Below are 16635 nucleotides of genomic sequence, written 5' to 3'. Positions count from 1 at the left end.
TGGCCTTTCTCAATGTGTCTCTTGATGGTAAATTGTAGAGGCACCCTAACCCATAGCATGCCTGGTTTCTGATCCTCTTTAAAGGGTGCCAAACCTCATCTGTCTCCTGTATCAAAAGCATGAGCTTCAGGTTCTGGTTTCCATGTCAGTAGCCCTGACTGACTGCTGAGCCTTGCAGTCCCACAGCACACTCAGGACTTCAGAGACAGTTGTGCAGGCAGGGTAGGGTGGACCAAGGATCCCCTTTCAGCTTCTCAGGTTGTATGGTGGATGGACCATACAAGAATCCACTTTCAGCATCACAGAGCAGCACCCTGATGGCTCCCCCCCAGCATCCAATGCAGAACAAAATTTGGCTTTGAACTTTGGAAATATTACCTCTTGCTGCTAGGGAAGTATAATAGAGCATTTAAAAGGGAATAAAGAGTGATTTACAGCCTTCAAAATTATGCAATTGAAATTTAATAGAAATTATGCTTCTGGTGTCAGATACTTCATGATTATAACACCACCAGGAAAATACATGTTTAATGAAATGATGCCTTTTAACAGATGCCATTGCATAGCAAAATTCTGATTAGTTTCCTTTTTAATAAATCACCTAAGAATTTTCCACACAGATTGAAGAGGCTAACCTGACCTGGCAGTCATGAAAGAAAAAGCATGTTTTTAATGCAAAGCAGTCTTGTCTAAGGATTTACTTTCAGAACACTGTTTTTGTAGGAAAAAAAAAGTACTATTGCTAAGAAAACCTTATGTATTGTAATTCTAAACATAAATCTGCTTTCTGGAGGAATGCTGAGTAATCTGTTCTGATCTTCAGGATGAAATAGTATTTTTACTTCAGCACAAAACAACACTCAACCCTTTCATGGTCCAAGATAAGATAACCATCTTGCCTATTGCAGACAGAAAGAATTTTCTAAACTAACATTAGAAAAATTGGGGTTTTTATTTCAGGAAAAATTTAAGATTCATGCTACTCTTTAGATTGAGTACTTGATGATGTTAAAAGAAGAAAATATAACAGAAGAATGGTTATCTTGTCATAATCTAAATGTACTTTATTCTCTGAGTATGACATCACATCTAAATAACTTTTCAGATTCCCTGAGCAATGCAGCAAGCCAGTCAAGGTCCCAAAAAATTCGAGTGTATTCACCAAATAGGTCACTATGGGACTGGGATCATTCTGAATCTATGTTTTATTATAAATTTCTGTGCAGCTGTTAATTGCAGGGCATCTTCTGCTTTTTTAATTTTTCTGAAGCTGATGCCTGCCCAAGAAACACTGTTCCAAGATCAGCCAGACTTATAAAGCCTGGTTCCACGTGGGTCCACCTCCCACTTGAGCCATGCTGCAGACTTTCTAGAGGGCCCCCATCTCCTCCTCCTCCTCCTCCTTCTCTTCTCCCATGCTGCCCCACTGCCTTCTCCTGGCCATGCCCTCAGCACCCCAAACCGCTGGGGCAGCCGGCAAGAGCTGCAGGCTTTTCAGCAAGCAGGGTGAGGATAAAGTTGTTTGTCTGGTGGGAGAAGCAGAAATGTTGTCCATCAACATCCCTTCAGGTGATGAGACAGGTGATGCCTACTGAGACAGGCACTCTTGGATCCAGAATCTCCACGTCTGCCTTTCCACAAGGGATGCCCTTCCTCATACTAGAGAATGAGGAACAGGCTGATATCTCACCTTCCTTCGGCACGAGCCAGAGCCTGTGTGAATTTATCTGTGAGGGATACTGCACTTCGTTCACAGGATGTTTTGTCCTTAGAAATATTTCACAACTAAGAAAAAAGAAAAAGTATCCATGCCATGAGTTCTGTCTGCAAACTCTCTCCCACTTCTTGGCAGTGGAATTTATTAGTGGTGCTTTTGCACCATCATGCTCTCCCAGGATGAAATGATCAGTTGTTTTAGTTGTTTCTAATTAATACACAATTTTAAATAAATTTTCCACATAAAATAGATTTTTACATTCTTCAGTAGTGCCGGATAGGCAGAGCCATCTGTCAGAGATTAACATTCACTAAAGGACAGCTAATATTAAAAAAAATAACAATAATGTAACATTTAAATTTTTTTTTGCTTTGTACATTGGTTGAACAAACAATTGCATGCAAAGCTGCTCTTATTTTTAAAGATCATCATTTGTGAATGCTTGTATAGTACTTCAATGAATTTGAAACACGAGATTGTTGGATGATTAACCCATTTTTACAGCTTGGGGACATTTCTGAGGGTATCAGATCTGGGGTGATGCTGCATAAAAAAATTGGAGAACTAGAAACCATACAGCCATCGACAAGTCGTGGATTGCTGCAGGAAAGAGTGAAGCCCTGAATGAAGTGTCTTTTCCTTTGAATTGAGAAGAACCTGGATAAAAGTTAGCAAAAGCATTGTTTACATGATGGGCATTGCCATTACCCCAGGCTCCCTTCTGGAGTTCTTGTTTGTATTTTTTCTCCTCGCTGTTCCACCACCAGCCAAAGCTTTGCACAGAGGGATCACAAGTCCAAGCCTTGCACCGATCCCCCTTGGCACAAAGGGCTGAGGGAGAGGCCCTTTGGCTGTCACACTCCTTGGGCCACTGCAGCCTCCTCCTGCCTTGGGGACTTCTCCCCCAGGGCTCCCCTTCCAGCCTCAGCCCACTTTGCCAGCCCTGCAGTGGTGCCTGGAGCCTTGCAGAAGCTGCTCACCCAGCAAGGCAGCAGCCACAGGCATGCTGGTGCTGCAGCCAGCAGTAGGAACATTATCCTCTGTGGAGGGGAAAGGCAGAAGGTAAATCCCCAGCTTTCCAAAAGCTCAGCCTGCCTTTTCAGTGTTAGCTGCCCAGGGTAAGATCTTCCTGGCACCAACATACTGAAGAGGTTTGGCTTGTTAGGTGCAGGGACTTGTGTAGTCTCTGCATGGTGTAACACTTTATGGGCACTGGAGATGGGACTTACTGAACCAGGTTGTCCTTTCCTTCCCACATTTCTATCACTTAAATCTATCAATATCAAATTTGTCTAATTTTTTTTCTGTTTCCACTGGAGGGATCAAGCTGTGATTGGACAGCTGACAGAACTGCCATCAAAAGACTGAGATTTCAGGGTGCTTAAAAAAAGAGAAAGCTATCTAAACTTATTTTAAAAGACCATTTCAATAAATAAAACATTTTCAAACTTGTTGCATCTAATGAACCCGTAGGTATTTCCACCACTGGCAGAAACTCCCTGAGAATTTGGGGTGGGTGACCAAGATCTCAAAAACCTGATCAAGGGCAAATGGAGAGACTAGCTTAATAAAGGAGAGACAGAGAAGCAAGACAACTGCAGACCAGTTGGCTGAACTTTAGAACCCATAAAAACACTGTAAGAACAAACCAGGCTACTTGCACATACATGAAAGGTGCTAAGCAGATGAGTGATGGCAAATAGAGATTAATGAGGAACTAACATTTCAAACCTTTGCAGGTTCCTTCTGTGAGAGGATAAAAATGGAAACTGTCATTCTACATAAGCAATAGATGTGCTTTGACTACAGTAAAGCTTTAGCATTTTCTTACATGGGGTGTTATAGGGGGAGGTGACTTGAGTCTGCATGACACCATTATAAGGACAGTTTGGAGCTGGTTAGAAAGTTTGCTTCTAAGAGTCATTGCCAGTAAATCTCTTGTCAAACTAGAAGGATGCATTAATTATGGATTTCACTGAAGCCAGTCTATGGTACGACACTCTATCTTCATTAACAGATAATGAGCTCCTGAAATACTACTGATAAATTTGAAGATGATGGATAGGGTAGAAGGACTTCTAGTATACACGAGACAACTTAGGAATTCAAAGTGATCTAGCCAAACTGGAGAAAGTATCTGAAAAACAGGAGGCAGTTTGATAAGGACAAGAAAAAGTGCAAACTTGACATAGCTTTCTAGAAGAGCAGACATTTAACAAGGCAACACTTGGTATACAGTTCTGTTGAATTTAGGTGTCAGTGTGTGTCACAGTGACTTGTTGCTAAGGAAGGGGGAGCATCATCCTGGGTCACACCATGCAGTGGTGACATATGTGAAAATATGAAGTTATACTCCCCCACACTTGGCACCTGGTCTCAGCACAAATGAGTCATTTTGGATGCTCCAGTTTGAGGAAGTGTTGACCAGCAGCCTGGAGGAACGCAGCAAGAGCAACTAGTCAAGGTGTAGAAAAGGATAGAGAGAACTGGGGCTGTTCCTGACAGGGAAAAGTGAGATTAGATACAATAAGATCTTCACAATCAAAACCAGCAGCTGGAAAGGAGGTGGAAGAGTTTAGTAAGTTTGCTGGGATAGGAAAGAAAATAGGATTAAATTGCAGAGAAGAGAGCTCAATCCAAATGCCTTCCAGAAATGGCAGCAAAGCCCCGGCAGGACCATACTGGGGGCTGGGGATCACCACACCAAAGGTTTTCCACTAACACAGTGGGGAAACATTTGCCACAGGCAATTTAAGCTTAATTCAGGGCATCCTGAGTGAGAGATGGGTGGTGGACCTCCCAAATGTCACATCATGTAACACTGCTATCTCGCCAAATGCCTGCAAGGGCAGCAAGGCTGGTGAAGAATCTGGAACACAAATCCTGTGAAGAACAGCTGAGGGAGCTAGGGTTGTTTAGTCTGGAAAAAAGGATGATGGGGGGGACCTTATCACTCTCCACAGCTGCCTGACAAGAGGTTGTAGTCAGGTGGGGGTCAATCTCTTCTCCCAGGCATCCAGAGACAGAATGAGAGGACACAGTCTTAAGCTGCGCCAGGAGAAGCTTACTCTGGACATCAGAAAAAATTCTTCACTGAAAGAAAGAGTGATTGGGCACTGGAATGGGCTGCTCAGGGAGGTGGTGGAGTCCCCAACCCCTGGAGATGTTTAAAAAAAGATTGGATGTGGCACTCAGTGCCATAGTTTACTTGACAAAGTGGTGTTAGGTCATAGGTTGGACTTGATGATCTCAAAGGTCTTTTCCAACCTAGTTAATTCTGTGATTCTGTGTAAAGACCCAGACAGATAGAGGTCACTAATGTCTTTCTGCTATCAAAAGGAAGCCAAGTACCATGGTTTCTGCTATAAAGATGAGGAATCTCAGGCATAGATCCTTGCTTGGATGAAAGTTCAACATCAAGCACAGAGCTGGACAAGAAGGCCAGTGCACTCTCACTCAGAATATGAAACCCCATCACCAGGGATCTGGAAGAGCAATTGCCCAGCTTTGGATAAAACGATCAGTATTAGAATCAGGGCTTATTCTTGTGTCAATGTCGTGTTGCTTGGGAAATATTAAAGAAAAACATGGAGTTGTGTTTATAGAACACTTTAGAAAAAGTTTAATTCCTTTCATGAGGCATAGACTTGAGAGAAACTTGGAAGATTTCATCACCTTTCATTTACTTGTAAAATTGATGCACCCCTCTTACTCTTTAAGGGGGTCTTTTTCCCCCGGTACGTTTCATCCCAGTTACACATTTCAGAAGGTGAGGTATTTGTCTGCAATGCCAAAAGGAAGAGGGCAGCTAAAATAATTCTTCTGATCTACAGATGGGAGGGCTGAAGAAGCTTTGGCATACTCTGAAAAATCTCAGAAGGGCCAAAACAGAGAACTACTCCTAAAACATCCTTACAAAGCATTTTGAAAGCTCGTGGTGAAAAATAGCCCATGGCAGTGACTGCACCAGTACCTGACTGTGCTGTATCAGTGACACTGAACCCAGCACATCAAGGGTTACAATTATCCCACATCATATCTGGACACTGTGGCCAGTATTACTCCCACAGTCAAGAAGGACGTTAAAATCTGGGGGCAGTCCAGCAGGTTTGGAGGTGGGGGAGGGTTTAAGTGCCCCAAGATGGTTATAGGATTGGAGACCTTGACACATGAAGAAAGGCCAAAGGGATTGGGTTCATTCAGCCTGGTGAAGTGAGGGCTCAGGGGGATTCCATTCCTGCCTTCCAGTGTTAGATATTGGGAGATGATGAAGGCACTCTCTTCATGAGAATTCACTGTGATGGCAAATTTTCTCTCCAGGCACAAAACAAACTTCTCCTATGAGACCAGCTAAAGGCTGGGACAGGCTCTCTGGAGGTGTGGTGGCATTTTCTTTGATGGAACATGCAGGGCTTTGTTTGGCAATGCCCTAGATCACCTAAGGCCCTGCTTCCAACTCACACAGGTCCAACCACACTTTCTGGCCCTGGTCAGTCTGGGCTTTCCCCCTCAGTTTTTGTTTCTCTCACTATAGCAAGATGCTGGAGAGTCCAAGACACACTGTCTCTTACCTCTGTTTTACCTTTCCTCCTATGAGGGTACAGCTCTGCACTAGCAATAGCCAGCATCAAAAGGGTATCTTTAGCACCCTGTCAGCTACACCCATGCAAAAACAATATAAACACACAGTAGCTGCAGTGCCCCTTTCAGCACACACCTCCCTGCTCCTGGACAGACAGCAACACCAGCGCTAGGTCTGCATTCCTTGGTAAGGACTAGTGATGGCACACTCCAGCACATCAGGAGCTGCCAGGGCCCAGATGCTCTCCAGTGATAAAAACAATCCAGCATGGAAAGGGAAAAATATAAATTTCAAAATTTCTTCACTGGGCCTACTCTGTTCCAGTCAGACAGTGGGGGAAAAAGAAGTGGATGCTCTCTTTTGTCTTTTCTATTTTTGTCTTTTCCAGCATGACTTTTTAGACCCTCACCTTCTGACTTCATTCTGGAATGCTGCTTAGGTATAAATTAAGCTGGATCTGGCCTGAGATTTCACTCTCAGATAAAGATGAGGTTAGCTAAAAGAAACTCTAGTCATGGAAAAACTCATATGTCAAGAAAATCAAGATGTGTTTTAAAAAATTTAATAAACTCCAGCAGCTTGACTCCTATTCCTTTTTTTAGTGAACAGAATAATCTTATAAAATTAACTGAAGATTAGATAAAAAAAAACTTCTGCTTAGGGTTAGACAGCATGGACATTTATCTCCAGATACAATTTGAGTGCATCTTCTTCATCTCTGCTTTTGTTCCACTGCATGAGCTGCCAATACCCTCCTCCCACAGTCCCTCCCCTGCTTACAACAGCTGAGACCTGCCTCCCTCACCACTTGAGCAGTTCCAAATCTCCTTAAGAATGTGAAGTTTGATCCATCTCCCATTGACTTCAGTGAGAGCTTGGTCAGATGCAGAGGTGTATTTTCAAGCTTTGAAAAAAGTAAGTATCTGTGCAGAGGTAGGATGCTCAAAGATACACAGCTCAGTGAGTGTCCCTCATCTCCATGGGGAGAACCCTCCACTTGCCAGGCTACACCAAACACACGGACCAAGGTCTTGGGGTGCAAGGGTGGGAGATGCCAGAGGACACACATCACTCCTGCTGGCCCCAGCTCGGGCAGGGCAACAGCTCCAGCTGCCCCTGTGAGCCCACGTTGCCAAAGCCCATCGGACCTTGGCCACCGCCTGTTACAGCAGCAGGAGCACGTGTTGAACACTTCCCAACTGCAGTGCCACTTACAGCACAGCTTGGGAGAAATCCTTCCCTCACAGAGCTTGGAACCCAGGCTGCCACGTTGTCTTGAACTGAAGAACACCCTTCCTGAAACATCCCACAGACCAAGTGCTGCAATCTGTGCAGGACTCCCAAAACCTGCATTGGTTACAGCAGAGGCACAGTGGCATTGCTTCTCTTGGAGTGTTTGGTTTTGAGCCTTGTCAACTGCAACATTTGTACATAACAATGTACAATTGTACATAGGTGCTGTTACCATTTTCCCTGTAGTTTGTGACATAGGTAACTAAGGATTTGCATTTAAAACACAGAGGCTGTTGGAAAAGGGGCTTTTGGATATGGGCCAGAAGCTCAGGACAAACTAGAAGAGGCAAGGCTGAAGGGGATGTTTCGCACATCTCCCGCTGCCGCCGGGGCCGTGCTGCGGTCGGCGCCGGGCGGCCGCGCTCCCACACTGACACCTAGCGCCAGGCAGCCCTGCCCTGCCCGCCGCGCCTTCTGCTCCTCGCACTCTCACACACACTCGGGGCGGCTTTTTCTTTTTTTTAAGTCCTGGGGAGTTTGGGTTCCTGCGGTTTGGATTAGTTTTTTTTCTGTAAATGAACATGAGACTACTTGCGTAGTCTCCATAAAGTAGATTTACACCTGCCACAACATACCTGTTTTCCACTTAAATGGAATTATTTTCCCCCATCAGCCCAGGGCTTTGAAGTTGACTTAGAAATATGTGGGGCACTTGTCAGTAATGGATCCCGTTGCCCTGCTGCTCGTCTGATGGATGCACCGCTGAGCCCATTCCAGAGCTATGTGCTTACATACAACAACCAAGTCAGTTTATTTCACAATGACTTGAAAGAAGCATTTGGTTACATCACAGCTCTGCAAACAGAAAACCACTCCTTACAATGGAGAAATGTGCTTTCTCCCTGAAAGCAGCTGTGAGGCCAGACTGCATTTCCAGACCACCCATTTACAGCAAATATATTATTGACAGATTCTTTGTAACACCAGCTCTTTGGACTGCGATCATAAAGAAAAATAAATTTTACCAGTAAAAAACATGCATGAGTTCAATACTTATTCATCATAGCTAAACTTAAGGGCTCACTCTTCAAAATCTTTGTAACAGCTCTGGAGACAAATGAAAAGTAGTTTAAGTCTCAGCCGACAAATCCCAAGGGATGGTTTTCCCTACGTGCTCACACAGATCAGGAGCCCAGACAAGGTTCTGCAGCCTAGAGACTAAGATGTCAACACTGCACTTTCTGCTGCAAGAGTTCAGCAGAAAAATAAACACCTTTTACCAAAATAGGACTTCATTGCACTGTAGTTTTCAGTCTTGTGAAGTTACAGTCACAGGCTCAGGAAAATAATTTCTCACTTTTTAAAAACTCACTACAGGAAAAAAGAAATCTGAGACATTTAGGTTTGCAGAGTTCTTAGTTTGATGTTTAACACAATCTTTTATTCTTTCTGTCATTTAGGTCTTTGTCATATACAGAGCAGATATAGGATCACTCAAGTCTGAAGTTTCATTTCTGCTTTCACTCACTGCAGAATTTGAGGTCCTGGCTAATTCTATTAATGAGATTTATACCAAGAACCAAACACATCACCTTAGAAACCTGGGGGGTATGGAGGTTTATCTGTCACCTTTGTGGAAAGGCAGAGATGCCTCTATTTACCTTTATAGGTTAAAGATTTCAGCATAGGATTCTCACTCCTGAATTTCAACAAACTGAGCTCCACTTGACAAGACACCTCCAGCATGTCCTCTCTTTGAAGTAGCAGTAACAGGCTGCCCACCACTGCACCTGACTGACAGCTGCACTGCACAGTGCTTGGCAGCATCTCAGCTCCCAAACAGGATAGCTGATAGCAGGATAGTTGCTCTCATTAAACTTGAAAAGCAGCTGGTTTTCTTCCCCATCGTCTCCTCATTTCTCTGCCCCTTCCAAAGAGATCCAAGCCTCTACCCAACACACCCTCCTGCAACTGGCAAGAAAACAAACTCACGTAATTGCTTTCTTGATTTGGATATATCAGTACCACAGCATTTTCATTCCTTGGGCATAAGCAATGGGAGAGATGCCTCAGACCCTGGCAGTAGGGAATGCACACACTAAATAGGCAGCAGAAAAGACATGAAGAAACAAACACTGAGTTTTCAGCTAATCCTGGCATAAGATAACCCCCAAATAACATCAGGTATCTGGAAGTTGTCTGTAGGGACAAATTGTTTTCAGAATTAGGCAAAATCAAATAAGAAAAAAAAAGAAATAAAACAAACTTTAGAGACAATAGATTGTGCATTACTGAGAGAATAGAGTCATTTCAACCCTACAGACTAATTCCAAGTCATGTTTTGCAACCATCCATTGAAAAGACCATCTGGCTACACTGTGGATCCTAACCTGAAATATGTCACAGCTTTGACGTGCACTGGACCCCCAAATTCATACTTTGTCACACTAAAGATCTTTTCAAGGCTAACTTTCAGTAAGTTTTGCCACTGATGTAGGAAGGCAAAGGGATTTTAAACATTTCTCCAGAAACACAATAGTTCTGGCAATTTTTTGAGAGTGGATCAGATGTTAGTTAGCACAACTCAGCCTGAGGAAATAGCAACTGCAAATCATGGTGACCATTTCAGAGCCAAGCTTCCTTTGATGCAGAGCCTTTTGTTTTTCCGGAGGGAATAAAGGGAAAATTAGAAACAGGAAGTGGAAAAACCCTACAGGTACAGAAACAACAAGCTGAAGTACTGAGAAACTGTGTGCAAGTGTCAAACTCCCTCTTCTCCCTCCCCCCATTTCACTACTTGACATGTCAATCCAAAATTCCCAAATAAAGCCTAAAGGAATATGCAAGACTCCTCAGACACAGCAACAAGCCCCTGACTGGGAACCAGTGAGGGCAAACTCAGTATTTCTGAGGGCACTGAGAAAGGAGAACTGCACTGGAGTAGAAGTCCAGCTTAAATGAGAACACTCAAAGACATTCGAGTAGTGACCTTTAAAATAAGCAAATACAGCCAGACCGCCATTGTAACTTGACAAAGGCTGAGAGTTGGAGCAGCTACACCCAACTCACTCCATGCCACGAGGGTTTCAAAGCAGGAGGTGGCTCCCAATGTCCACAGAGGCATTCACTGCCCCACAGAATGATGTTGTTTCTGCCTCTGCTTCTTCCTGTTTCTGCTGATCTAAACACAAAGCAGTGGAAGACCTATTATGCCACTTGTGAAATGTGAAAAACATTGAACTGAAGAACTATGAACTCAGCAGATAGTATTGAAAAAAACTTTTAGAAAGTATTTAAGGGAAACAAAATACATAAAGTTCCTTTGTGAACAACATGAGAACAGAAAAACAGAGGAATATTTTAATCAACATTTTCATACAATAAACATTTCTCTAAAATGCCAAAATTTTTAAATGGGAATCATGCCCCTGGCTGGCTTTTCCACACCAAAAGAGTGGTGAAAGCTCAGGGATCCTATGCACAGAAGAAACCTCCAGAGTAGTTAACAGGACTTCATAGTCAGTATTGTCTAAACCAGACACTTTTTGTCCCAACATGCTATATACAAATGTATATTTAAATTAGAATAAAATGTGTGGTAAAGCTAAAATAATGAATTAACAGTCTTCAGTGAAGATTCTTTAGAAGATTCTGCTTTTCCTCCTGACACATCTTAAAACACACCAGGAAACAGAGCACTGAAATAAATTCCTTCCAAGTCCACCAAAAGGAAAAAAAAAAAATCTGAGTTCTTTTGAAATCAGGTATTTCCTGCTTAAAAAAAAAAAAGCTTTTACAAGGGCTTTTTAAGTTACAACCGTTTTCATGAAGCTTGAAATTTCTCTCTGAGTGGTTTTCTGAACTGTCATTGCTGGTTATTACTAGTAGGCACAGAAATTCCCATTTTAATTAGAAACTTTATTTTGAAATACATTGTACAATTTACATGTGAAGTGTTTTCAATATAAGATATTTAATAACATTACGCTGAGCAAAATGGCTGACCAATTTCCTCAAAGCTCTTCCAGTTATGGGCTTTTTTCATTAAAACTGTCTTACAGAACTAAGATGCAGCTTAGGCATTTGTATTCAGAAGCTAATTACTATGTTTACCTTAGGGAGAACGTATATACTTAACTGTTCCAATTAACTGTACGTTTCAATAACGATGTTAAGCATTTGGCATAAGACTGAAAGAAACCCAAGCCCTAATTAAACTTGTATTCACCAAGGATTTTTTAAAAAAACTTCATGATCAAACTACTTTGTTAATAAGGCACAGTCAGACAAGTATTTACAAAGACTGGCTACCAACTCAGTTTTACCTGCACAGCCTTCTTGCTGGTCTGTCAACAGTAATCTGAAAGTTGTTTTCCCTGTCTGCTGCTGAGACTTTCCAAGAGCAAGGCAGAGCAGTAAGGCAACTTAAAGAACAGGCATGCACAGGAGTTTGGCATTTGGGATGGATTTTGAACATCTGCAAAGTAGTTCATTTTATAAATGGAGCATTCACCTGCTATAATTAAAATGGTGGCCAACTGTGATAAGATAAATAGAAGTGATGCAAGCAGAGGGTATTTTAATAGGAATTAACAAGATGTCTGGTATACTTCCAGCTAAGACTTTGCATGCAGCAATTCCCACAACTTTCAGAGATAATCTAAATTTAATTCTGAAATTCCCCTCTGCCACTTAGAAAAGCTGAATGTACCAGGAAGTTTCTTGATAGCAGGTGAAATATCAAGGAATGAAATCTCCATTTAGATAATGAGCAAATACTGCATCCTACTTTGCATTTCTTATTAGAACAAAAAAGAAGTCTTTGGGAATGAAAACTGAAATAATTACATCATTATTTTGGCTGCAAGAAAGTTCAACGATTTTTAACATGGGATGTTTAAAAAAACATGAAACAGTTCTACCCACAGTCAAAGAATAAAAAATAAAAATGAGGAAAAAAAAAAAAAAGAGAAGCCTTACCTTCCCCTTCCAAATAACCTTTGAGGAATAATTGCTTGAGATTAGCATTGTATGGCTTCTGTGGCCTATGAATGCCAGATAGATACTCTAAGAATTATCATTTTCAAGCTACTGGTTGTTTTCAATTTTTAGTAACTTCAAGCAAAAATACTTTGTCTATTTCACTTGAATAATCAAACTGAGCATAAAAATCATTAAAAGTGTATTGCTGATACAAATTTGTATCACATACTAAAAGATACTACTTCATAGATTAATTGTGAAACAAAAAAGATTGACTATCAAAAAGTTTTCCAAATTCTTTTGCACAGCTGAAGTCATAGTGCAGGTTTAAGATAAAAAAATCTGTAAATGATGTAGTCAAAAGATGTTGAATACAAAATACATTCTGAAGTATTTTACAGAATGGCTGAATTATCAAGCATAAGAACTGAGGATAAAGAATGTTAATGACAAGCAGCCACATACAGAACACAAAGCAATAAGTTTAAATCAGACTATTTTGGTTTGTGTAGCCCTTTATTAGCAACTAAAATAGAAGATATCTGTTGTACATCACGGGTAGTAACTGACTATACTGGAGTTTTATTATATTCTAATACAGAATCATTTATAAATGCGTTGTTTTCCTTTTTTTTTCTTTTATTAAAAAGCTTCCACCCCTTTCCCCCCCCCTTTTTCTGTTTACAACTTGCAAAACTATTCTGAAAGCTGAGTATATGTGCACAGGTCTGCAAAGAGTGCAAATTTAGGATATGGTAAATGCTTTACATGTTGTATTTTTAAGGACAGTCTACCACCATGCCTTCATAGCCATTATCTTTTCCAAAGAAAAAAAACAACTCTCACAAAAAGCTGATACCAGTCTTCCTTCCATTGCCCTAAACAAGAAAGCATTTTTAAATGAGTTGAAACTAAGGAAGGACTACACCTACTAGAAAAGAAGAGAGTTCTATTAGTTTGAGGTTTCAGTATACCCAAAGACCAGGGACTGTATCTTTGTAAGGGCTAGGCTGGGACCCCGAATACAGAGTGTGTGCAGGTGCCATCCCTGAGCATTCAGCAGTTCAGTGGACCATAAGTGCTCCAGCTGCATAACTCACTGAGCTGTCTTGCCAGTTTCGACACTGGCTTGACTGAGCGTAATTCAAAAATGAAAAGCTCATATTCATTCCATTCTTCTGGAGCTCGTTGATAGCCTGAGGAGGGAAACAGAGCTGTTTAAAAAAAGGTATCAGTGAAATTTTATTTCCTAGGTCTCAAAGGTCCTTGCACCATCTCTCATAAGCTCATTTTATAAGCACCTTGTAGTAATTACTGGATCTAGCCCATTTCTGTGCCGTTTCATTCACTGACGCTTCCCCACCGCACTGTGTACATCCATGCAGTTCTCTAAAGCAACGCTTAACCTTTCATGATACCTCCTTTAGAAACAATCCTTCCAGTTCCATGGGGAATTTATGCAGAAACACAGATGCAACAGAAAAGAACCCAACACTAATAACACTTTTCAGAGTCTATTTCTTCCATCAAGGAGAAAGAAGGTACAAAGGCAATTTATTAAAGCATGCCAATTGGCAAAAGTGAATTAACAGAATTTAGCTGTGATTCACTGCAAAACTAATAATTATCTGAGGGCAGGAGTTGGGTATATTTGCAGAGTTGTCATAGTACTGAACTTTGCTACATGCATCCCCAATATTGATAATGCTCATACAAACTTTTATGGACTCCACTTTAAAAGGTTCCTTTCTATGTTCTCCATTCAGACTACATTTCCAGTGAATCAAGTTTTCCCTTTTAGAAAAATTAACATGCATCCTGTTTCAGATTTGAATTACAGTAAAAATACAATGAGATTCACTCAAGCAATATGACAAATCTGCAGCACTCCACCAGTGCTATAAAGCAGCTGCAACCAAATTTAGACAACTAAGTTAAGCCAGGTTTATGTCTGCACTGCATTACCAAAGCAGACTATGGCAACCAGAAAGTAATCTGAATTCTAATTGCTGTTAATTTATGAGTTAATGGTGCTCTGCACTAATAGTTACAGAAGTCATCTCTCACCATAGTTTCAAAACTCAAGAACATTGTGGGACATCACAAGGCACTCACAATAGCTAGCTAATAGCAATATAGAGAAAACAAATACATGTTCATAAGTACTGATTCAAAAGTGTAAGTACATACTTCTTCAGGGACATGGATTTATTTGTTCATTTATTTAGGGCCAAGAGAAAGTGAATGATTGCATTTCATTGAAATTCAAAAGGAATATGGCATCTTATCTCCCTTAGGAAACTGAAAACCCTCAGCCCTTTCAAGAGCTTACATTTGTCTATATGCAAGACACGAAAATCAGAGACCAAATTGAGAACACTTAAAAAAACAAATTAATTCAAGGTATGACATTTTAGAACTAAGGAATACTGTAGCAATGTTGTGTTTTACAAATGCAAACATTTTCTCAGAAGTTACATTCTTCAACAAATCAACAGTTACTTACATTTAATAGCACTCCAATAGGATGTCTTCCACATATTGTGTTATGGTATTTCTTCAAGTAATTGCTAAAAGATACAGGATCTAGTTGCTCTATAATGCTCATACCCTGAAAAAGAATTGATAGCAATAATTACATTACACATTCACAAGCAGGTGTTTATACATCATCTATTTTTACAACAGAGCAGGAGGAAAAACCCTCTACTTTGTACCAAGGATATCAAGGAAATCTCAGCATGTGAGCTCTAGCTCGTAGTCATCTTGTTTCCATTCCTTGCCTAACTAAAAGTGCAGGAGCTCTTCCAAAGCTGTCATTAATTCACAGATCTGTGAAGTTATCTTTGCAAATACCAGTGAAGCTCACGTTAAAAAAGCTCTGAAGACTAATTGATCCCCACCATCCAAGACTGCCCTACTTCCATAAGATTTGGTACAGCTATAACCAGGCAAATTTACTAGAAGGGCAAAGCAGGAAGAAGTTGTGACTCCATCTGCTCTCCCTGGTAACAAAGTTCAGGGCCAAGCACTTGTCTGGGACTTCCAGATGTCCAAAAACCCTAGATAAAACCAACACTATACACATGCAATTCACATGCATAACAAGTGTGATGTATCCTGGACACATCAGGCATGCAGGGCAGTTGATCTGGGCATGGCCTGGCCACTTGCTCAGAGCATAAAAATCGGATCCAGAAAATCTCTAAAGCACTATCAAGTTGGTGCACAACAAAAATGTAAGAACTGGGAGATGGTGTTTCTATTTTACATGAGACAGTCACATGTATACATCTTTTCCTCCATTGAGAGTGAGACCCATGATCCCATGGAGTCATGCTAAGGATACCAGCACACGTGTGGGAAACCAAACCTTACACATATACAAACATTTGCATTCTTAAAAGCAAAAAGAATCCTACAACTCCAGATACAGTCTACTCTTACCCCATCCCATAAAGCAGATCAAACACCATGAAAGTAGTTTAAAAATAAGTATAAATCAATTATTGTCTTATTTTCATCATGGGTTTGCTCTTTCGCCTGTATTAAGACTCCACCGACTTCTTTTTTTCCTTCCTCAGAAAATTATTAATTCCCTTCACCAGGGAAATGAGCTCCAGACACTCACTAACTCAATAAAATACATAGTTATGCTGCTTCTGTTGGTGAAACAGTAAATTCTTCCTTAGAGACTAGGAAAAAACATTTACTTTGCATGGGAATAACCGGAGGTTGATACTAGAAAAGGAGACAATTTCTTCTAAGATTTCTGCATTTGTCCCAGCTCTTTCCCCTACTTTTGGGTGACAAAAGCCACAATGCAGGAAGCAGTCAGTCTGAAGTCTCCACCTCAGAAGTGAATTTTCCACAACACTCTGCAAGGGCATTGGCTGATCTGGCAGATATCAGCTAATTATTTAGGCTGGATCACTGCTTGCAATGGAGGAGCAGAAGATTCCCAGGAGAGCTGGGAGAATTACAAGCAGCAATGATAACTACTACCCTTGTGCACTTTTGAATAGAAACAGACATATGATTAATTCATAAAGAAATATGTTTTATGGAAAAACAAAACCAAGCTAAGCTGGCCAATTGGTGGTAAGAGCTCAGTTCTTCT

General features: G+C 41.1%; 1 protein-coding gene and 1 long non-coding RNA gene across 3 annotated transcripts in view; both read right to left on the bottom strand.

Moving 5' to 3' along the window:
* Positions 1 to 1390: 1390 nt before the first annotated feature.
* Positions 1391 to 8251, bottom strand: LOC128804484 (uncharacterized). The gene is made up of 3 exons (XR_008436091.1): positions 8168 to 8251; positions 1691 to 1785; positions 1391 to 1588 (listed from the first exon to the last, which is right to left on the bottom strand). It is a non-coding gene; the product is annotated as an uncharacterized LOC128804484 (long non-coding RNA).
* A 2545-nt stretch (positions 8252 to 10796) lies between these two features.
* The window catches only part of MEMO1 (mediator of cell motility 1), a 29692-nt gene continuing 23853 nt past the window's right edge, over positions 10797 to 16635 (bottom strand). Inside the window, exons 8-10 of one of the 2 annotated variants that reach the window (XR_008436126.1) lie at positions 15022 to 15126; positions 12513 to 13711; positions 10797 to 11303 (exon numbers count right to left, since the gene is read on the bottom strand). Coding sequence is in view for 1 of the 2 variants with exons in the window: in XM_053972557.1 (XP_053828532.1) it covers positions 13580 to 13711; positions 15022 to 15126 (237 nt within the window). In the remaining variant the exon portion in view is untranslated. Of the gene's footprint in view, positions 13712 to 15021; positions 15127 to 16635 lie in introns of both variants that reach the window. The other variant, XM_053972557.1, reaches the window with a different exon arrangement.

Source organism: Vidua macroura, chromosome 3, assembly GCF_024509145.1.
Source record: "Vidua macroura isolate BioBank_ID:100142 chromosome 3, ASM2450914v1, whole genome shotgun sequence".
NCBI classification, from domain to species: Eukaryota; Metazoa; Chordata; class Aves; order Passeriformes; family Viduidae; genus Vidua; species Vidua macroura.
Note: the sequence above shows the minus strand (reverse complement) of the source record. Positions and strands in the feature narration are given on the sequence as shown.